The sequence below is a fragment of the Balaenoptera ricei genome, chromosome X, assembly GCF_028023285.1.
Source record: "Balaenoptera ricei isolate mBalRic1 chromosome X, mBalRic1.hap2, whole genome shotgun sequence".
NCBI classification, from domain to species: Eukaryota; Metazoa; Chordata; class Mammalia; order Artiodactyla; family Balaenopteridae; genus Balaenoptera; species Balaenoptera ricei.
In genome coordinates this window covers 67,952,508-67,960,413 of record NC_082660.1, presented here as the reverse complement: position 1 = coordinate 67,960,413, position 7,906 = coordinate 67,952,508, and the positions used below count along the sequence as shown (strand labels likewise).

The following is a 7,906-nucleotide window of genomic DNA, read 5'->3' as shown; positions in this document are numbered from 1 at the left end:
AAGGAACATCCCCCTACCCATATAAAATCAGTTGGTCTATTTTTGGAGTCTGACAAAATCCCATTTAGAAATATGTTCATTTTGTATTAATGTATAAATGTGTGCTATTGTCCACAGCATTATAAAAGGAAAGCCACTCTACCAGGCTTTATATTTATTAATTTCTGCTATATTTTAGGTAACAACTTGGTTACAACAGAGAAGCAGGTACTGAGCAGGTTCAGTCTCCTGCTCCTTTAATGTGAACTGGGCTGTGTTCACTAGTGTGACAGGTTCAGGCTGCTGCTGTTATCCCCATAGAGTATTTATCAAATCTTTTGAGAGATATATCAAATAAAATCAGAAAGCTAGAGTCACTCAAATGGCAAGAGTCAATTCTTATGTAAGGACTTCTAATCCAAAACTGTGTACAACTTTACAGGTTTGAGAGAACTTCACTACAGGAAATAGTGAGAAGCATTAAGAAATAGGCATAAATCATTTTATATAAGACATGACAAAGAGATTATGTACCTAAAAAAAAAATCAAGTGTCAAATAATTTTCAATACCTTTTAAAAGTCAATCACAGACATATAGTCATAAGAACCAAAAGAAATTTATTTACAAAATTTCTTACTTGACTGGTGGTGAGAAGCAAGAAACCATCAACTATAAGACCCCACTAATAGTGTTCAAGCCAGTTCATACAAGAGAACAACCATTGCAGCTCCTGATGATTAGGCCAGAAAGATGTCCTTCTGCATGTCCTTCCAGTGAACAAGGAGATACATTTGACCACAGGGGCCTGTGCAAGTAGCATAATGGTACTTGTAGGCTCAGTTGAATCACAGCTTCTAGAGTGCTGTTCCCTGTCTACCTTACATAGCTGTTTCACCACTTTTGTTGACTTCTTTGTAGGCTTCTTTCTCTTTTTCTCCTCCTTTGTTGGTTTTCTCCTTTTCTCCTTCTCTGTTGGCTCCTTTCTCTTCTTCTCCTCCATTGTTGGCTCCTTTGTCTTCTCCATTGTTGGCTCCTTTCTCTTCTTCTTTGTCCTGAACACTAGTGTAAACTGCTTTGTTATAACCTTCCCTGTTCCGAGCAATTTCAATGGCAAAAAATTGTATCCTGGGTGCTGAAAGGTGAATAGAATTGATTATTGTCCCAGTCACAGTTACTTCTCTAAACCTACTGGAAATCTATTGACAAAGCTGAACTAACATGCAAAGCATTCAAGTATAGTCATAAGATTCAGAGATGTGAATTCTAATTCTAATCCTATACTAAATGATGCTGAAAATACTTATCTTACCTCACAGTTACTCAAGATACAGTAACATGATCTTTACAGATACAACAAATAAAATGATTCCCAAACTAACTATTCATGTCATTGATTCATCAGTAAAACCAGATCCCTCACTCTCCTTATACAGAAACAATCCCAGAGGCAAGAAACTCACCAAAGATGGTGTTTTCCTCAGTGTAGCCCTGAGAACAGTTCAGTCGCAGCAAAGTACCATAGTTGAAGTCTTCTACAATCCCATCAAACTTCAAACAGAATGGTCTCCACTTCTGTAAAGGCAAAAAAGGTATCTTAGCTAAAAAATGCAGGAGGCTGGTGAAGTCAGGCCAGGAGAGGGGCTTCCATTTCCCCAGTAAGGAAAATAACCACAGTGAAAGAGACTAGAATTGAGCTGATTGCTAGTTTCACTAGCAATGAGTTTCTGCGTTATCTTTGGTATCTTTAGGCTGGTATTTCCCAACATGAACAATATTTTAATCTGATAAAATACTTAAATCCTTGACTAGAGAATTAAATTTTAATTTCTTAAGTATATTCTCTGTTTTAAGTTATTGGCTAGTTCAGCCCAAAATGGTTATTCATCCCCACTGAAGCACAAATGAGACAAAGAAGGCAGGAATTTGGCCCAAAGTCACAAAGTTAAATTTTAAGAAAGAAGTCCATCCAATAGAGGCAATTTTCCAAAGATCAGTAACAGCCTGCTTAGAGTTAAAAGTTTACATTTCTCATAAGCCGAGAGTCTACCCTCAAGGAAAAAAATTTCCTAACTATAAGAGTTTTAGTGCTCTGTAAAAGTATAAGGTAATCAAGCAAGCAATGCAAAACACAAGTTTTCCAATTATCCACGGCCTGTGATAATATGATCTTAAATACAGAGAATCCAAACACCTCTCCGTACCCTATTTGCCAACCCTCTATCTAAGCCTTCTGGCTAACGTACTCACATAAATAAATTTATTCCTTCTCCCTTGAAAGAGCTAGGTGGGTAAGGATCAAAGGTCCAAATCAAAGAGGGAAAAAAAATAGATTCAATGAAAATGAAAAATCCATAAACCAGAAAAACATTCATTTAGTAACACATTAGTTAATTACAACTACATAAAAGCCCTGGTGCTTTAGGTATTTGCCTTAAAACAAACCCCCCAAAAGTTTAAATGTATAAAAATGTATTCACAGTCAATCATTGGTCAGATGCTAGGCAATATTTAAAAGAGAGAATTCTTACCTCTTTAGCTGCTTCTGATTTGAGCTCTTCTGGGTCCAATACATCTATCCTGAGTTTCTTAAAATTTTCCCGAAACTCAGAATAGATTTGGTCATCCACTTTGGTGAGTTTCAGGAACTGTGGGTCAACTGATGAAATCAGCTGCCAGACAATAAGACAACACAAAGATGCTAGTCTCTAATTTACTATATTTCTGTCCCCTCTTCCCCAGAAAATCCTCATGGTTCTCAGGGCAGAAAAGTTCATTAGAAAATATAGACAGCCTAGGTCCCAGATGAAATCATGACATAATTTTAAAGGGCCATAATACACTACAGTCCCTTCCACCAATTCAAACCCCTTTGGCCCTATTAATGTCTGGCTATTACCCTCTGTGGATTATTCATTCAGTCAACAAACATTTATTTAGTGCCTACTGTGGGCCAGGCATCCTTTTGCTGGTTAGGAACACAACACTGGGCAGAGAGGCACAACTCCTCACTGTCAAAGCAAAATTGACTTCCATGCCCCAGTTCTCCTTAGAGTAATAAAAATTATCTCCAAAACACAACTGTTTAACTTGCTGAGAATGGTGATTAGCAGAGCACAATATGCTGAAATTACATGTTTAATTCTGCTTAACAATGAAGACAGTCAACTCACTTTGTAGTAGACTTCAGCATGCTGCATTGCTCTCATGGCCCAAGCCATCTCAATATCAGGCTGCAAAGGAGTGAAGAACGCCAGGTCAGAAATCACCCAATCTTGCTACTAGAGAACAAATTAAGGAAGTCTGTGGATGTCTAGTTAATGCTCAAGAGAGCTACCAAGCTTGGTGTTACTGTCAAAGGTTAAAAACTGGACTAAGGTTGAATTCTCTTGGAACTTGTTGCCTCCTCCCCTGTAAAATGGGATAATCTTAGGCTTAAAGGGAGGCTGTATGTGAAGCTCTGAGCAATTGGTATAGTGATTGCTGACTAATATTTCTGTACTTGGGAGAGATTTATCCATAGCTTTCTTGCCTCCTGATCGAGTGTTTGTTGTAGCTGTTTTCATCTGTGATTGTAGATCTACAGAGTTGGGAGAGAAACACTACAGGAAGGGGCAAACGAAGAGATAAGGGGCTCTTTTAGGTGGAAACACCTTTTTTTTTTCTTGTTGATGCTGGTACCTGGCATACAAGTGACCAATAAAAGATTCTGGATGTTAAAAAAAAAACTGGACTAATAAGTTCGGACAATATAATAATTCTTTTGTCTTTATGACAACCAAAAGAAGCTACCTACACAGTCTAATAAACAAAATGAGCCACTGGCTGTCTTTTCCCAGCAGCTAGTGAAAGTGTAGAAGACTACATAAAGCAGTAGATAAATCACCTTCTCAGGACTGAGTTAAATTATTGTAAAACTGAAATACCCACATACACCACTGAGTTGTTGAGAGGACAGAGTAAGATAACAGAAGTAATATTACTCTTCACTTTTAAGAGTGTACAATGTCATAATCATCATTTGTGTTCATCAGATAGCCAATTCCCTATCCTACAACACTTAGAAATGAATCAATATCGTGAAGCAGGCTAGGTTATAATAAGCCTTACCAAGTACCTGTTCCACTGGAATCTCCCACTCCAACTAGATGGATCTATTTCACTGACACCAGAAAAAAAATTGCATTTTTACCTCCATGCCTTAGACCATGCCCTTTTCCTGGCTGCCAATCCATACCTTTTGTCCACTTACACTTTGAGGATCCGGTTCCATATCCACTTCCTCAGCAAAGTCTTCCTTTACTGTCTGGGTCCTTAGGGGTTTCTTCTTTGGCTAAACTCCTTTGGATCTTATGCCCTGATTCACTAATCTACCATACATCACATTATTATTTGAGTGTTATTACTATTTTCATGTCCGTGTGTCTTATAACTCAAAATACATCATGTACTTTCTCCTTAAGGATCTAAACCAGATACACCATAATCCAGTGCAACTTTACTGCACAATGCAGTCACCCGGGGACCTTTAAAAATACTGATTCCTGACTCTAACCACCCAGATACTGTGATTTAGTTGGGATGGATTGCGACCTGAACTTCGAGATATTTAAAAGCTTCCCAGGTAACTCTAAAGTACAGCACAGTTTGGGAACTACTCCCATTGGCGTTAGTCTTGTGTTTGAGGACCAAAAGGATTAGAATTAATTGAAAGGCACATTTTCTGGCAGACGTGGAAAGAGTCTACGGAAGCCATCTGGGTAGGAGGGTTACAATTTCGTGGCGGGCCCTGCAGACATCCCAGGATAGCTGCGTGCGTGGAAACTGTGGGTGAGTCATACTCACATCGTTGCCGTAAGACTCGGCTGGGAGAGAAACAGCGTGCGCCACAGACGCCAGTTCCCCGGAAACCTGGGAAAGGAAAAAGAGATGGGGAAGGAGAGATCGAGTTTCGACCCAGCTCGGCTTCCCCACTCACCCGACCCCAGAGCAGCGTCTCACCACCTCATCATTTCCACCGGTCGCCTCCATGTTGCAGCCCACAAGGCGTGGCTCCAGTTCTCCGGAAATGACGTTTTGCGTGCTCCTTCTGCAGTTCCCAGTTCATTGAAAACGGCCGGCCGGCAAGAGTGGCTTTCATCCGACTGCGGCTGCGCCTGCGTGCACCCTCCCTCGCCTGGAGGCAGTACTTCCTTGCCCCGCCTCATACGCCTTGCGCGAAGGTGTGGCTTTGTTGCATATTCTGGGCTGATTGACGGTCAGGAGGTGGTTGAACAGTCAGTAATATCTGCGGTGAACATGGGAAAAGACTGAGTTAAAATAATGCAACTTTCCCATCCCCACTGCGCTGAGTGCCCTGCAGAGATTCGAATTTACATTCTCCACTTGTGCATGGACGCGCATTCAGACGGGGACACAACACACAGTTCCCATAACCCCAACCACGGATTAAGTTACAAGCAGGCATGCAGCTAGGCAATGGAGTAGATAGTAGGTCAAGAAAGAATTATTTTGGTAAGATGCTAAGTTTACCGTGAAGGTTTCATCTTCTTCCACTGGTGTCTAACTTCCCCAAGAATTAGTCACCTTGAATCATGGGCCTGTCATCAATCATGATTTTGGGGGAGCAGATGGGCTTTGTATGCTGAATATTAGAGAGTTGAGACTTTACCCTAGAAGCAATGGGAAGCTACTGAAGGCCTTTAAGTAGACCAGCCTCATGATCAAACTCAAGTTTTAAGAAGGTCACTGAAGCACCCTCTGGAAGATAAATTTGAGGAAGGCAAAATTGGAGGCAGAGAGACTAACTTGGAGGCACTGGGTGATTAAAAACCTCAGCTGAGGCACTGACAGTTGAGATGGACGTTGAGAATTAATAAGGGAAATGGAATCAATAGGGCTTTTTGACTAATTGGACATGGAGGATAAAGAAGAATTAGGATTCCAGTATGACTCCCAGGTTTCAGAATAGGTTTGGGGGATAAACGCCATTGAGCTAGAGAACACAGGAGGAGGGATGATGAGTTTAATTCAGGAGCTGAGTTTGAACAGCCTATGGGACATTCAGATAGAGTTGACTAGTCAGAGGGAGATCCAATCAGAGATATAAATCTGATAGTGGATACTTCAGGTTTAATTGAGCTGTCCCAGTGAAACTATGAAGAACTATAAAGACACAAAGAGCAGCAGGCCAAGGACAGAACTATTTAGGAAGAAGAGAGGATAGCAAGAAAGAAAAGAAGACTTAAAAAAAAAAAAAGGAGTTATCAGTGAGACATCAGCAAAGGACCAAGGGAGAGTCTCACAGAAGCCAACGATAAGAGAACTTCCAGAAAGAAGTGGTAAACGGTGTCCAATACCCTGGGTTGAGTACCCTCAGCCCAGAAACTTGGAGAGGTCCTTGAAAACCTTAGCAAGAGCAATTTCAGTGGAGTGGTGAAGGCAGAAGTCAGAGGGCAGTGGGTTGAGAAGGGAGTGGGAGTTAAAGAAGAGATGACAATGACCATACAACGTTCTTCCAAAGAGTTGCAGCTAGAAAGAGACATGAGGTCCAGGGGCCTTCTAAAATTCTGGTTAAAAGACACAGAACATGAAAATGTACCATCTTAACCATTTTTAAGTGTACAGTTCAATAGTGTTAAGTATATCCACGTTGCTGTGCAACGGATCTCCAGCACTTTTTCGTCTTGCAAAACTGAGACTCTACACCCCTTAAACAACAACTCCCCATTTTCCCCATCCCCTAGCCCTTGGCCACCACCGTACCACTTTCTGTTTTTATGGCTTTGACTACTTTGGGTACCTCATATAGGTGGAATCATATAGTATTTGTCTTTTTGTGACTGGCTTATTTCACTTAGTATAATGTCCTCAAGGCTCATCCATGGTGTTGCCATGTGACAGTATTTCCCTCCTTTTTAAGGCTGAATAATATTCCACTGTATGTATACAACACATTTTATTTATCCATTCATCCGTCAACGAACACCTGGGTTGCCTCCACCTTACGGCTCTTGTGAATAATGTCGCTATGGATGTGGGTGTGCAAATATCACTTCAAGACCCTGCTTTCAATACTTTTGGAGCTATACCCAGAAGTGGGATTGCTGGATTATGTGGTAATTATATCCTTAATTTTTTGAGGAACCTCAGGGACTTTTTAAATTATGATGTCAGGTTTAAAGAGGATTAAGTGTACTGGGGACTTGGCCTTATACAAAAGACGGTCCTGCAGGGTGAGCTAGGTGTATCTCCAGAGAAACGGAATGAAGAGAGGCAGCATAAGCAGGAAATTGAGGTGTTCCCACCAAATGCTTTCTGTTTTCTCTATGAAGCACGAGAGGGCAGCTGAGCGCAAGAGGGAATGTGTTAAAGTCTTGTCTTGAGAAGAATGATTTGAGAAGTCCTGCATAGCAGCTCAGAGGAGAGGGAGAAGCAGTCTGACAAGGAGATGGATGGAAGTTTTCAGGGACCAGGTCAAACTAGAGGACATGATCCTTCAGGGATAGCGCTCTGTATGTAACCCAGCGGTCTGAATGTAAGATGGGTCATCCAGATGGATGCTAAACGTTAGTGAATGTGGAGGCCTGACCAGGAGGTCAATAGACAACAGGAAAACGGAGGGGTAGCCCCAAATGATGGCCAAATCAATGCATAACAAGTGCATATGGATAGAATACCAAAAAACACAAGTAACCTTTTACCTGAGGAAGCACTTAGGTAATTTGCTTTATCTAATATTTTGGGCAGATTCATTGCCTCTAAGTTAAAAAAAAATCTATTAAGATGTATAGTATGTGCATGGTTTGTTTGTTAGGACTTTTTTTTTTTTTTTTAAATAAGGGAACTTCTCACCATTCAAGTACTCACAGCCTTAGATACTTGCAGAGACCAAGAATTGGGTCCTCACAGGACTCGAAAAGCCAACT

General features: G+C 40.9%; 1 protein-coding gene across 2 annotated transcripts; it reads right to left on the bottom strand.

The window, feature by feature from the left end:
- Nucleotides 1-774: 774 nt before the first annotated feature.
- PBDC1 (polysaccharide biosynthesis domain containing 1) lies at nt 775-5,108 on the bottom strand. Of its 2 annotated transcripts, none has more exons than XM_059911353.1 (6): nt 4,980-5,108; nt 4,824-4,889; nt 3,152-3,211; nt 2,510-2,650; nt 1,442-1,553; nt 775-1,113 (listed from the first exon to the last, which is right to left on the bottom strand). In XM_059911353.1, the coding sequence occupies exons 1-6, from the start codon at nt 5,007-5,009 to the stop codon at nt 860-862; spliced, it is 663 nt and encodes a 220-aa protein (XP_059767336.1). In that variant the 5' UTR covers nt 5,010-5,108; the 3' UTR covers nt 775-859. The 2 variants fall into 2 exon arrangements, with proteins under 2 accessions (XP_059767336.1, XP_059767337.1); XM_059911354.1 differs by having other exon boundaries at nt 4,983-5,108.
- Nucleotides 5,109-7,906: the final 2,798 nt, after the last annotated feature.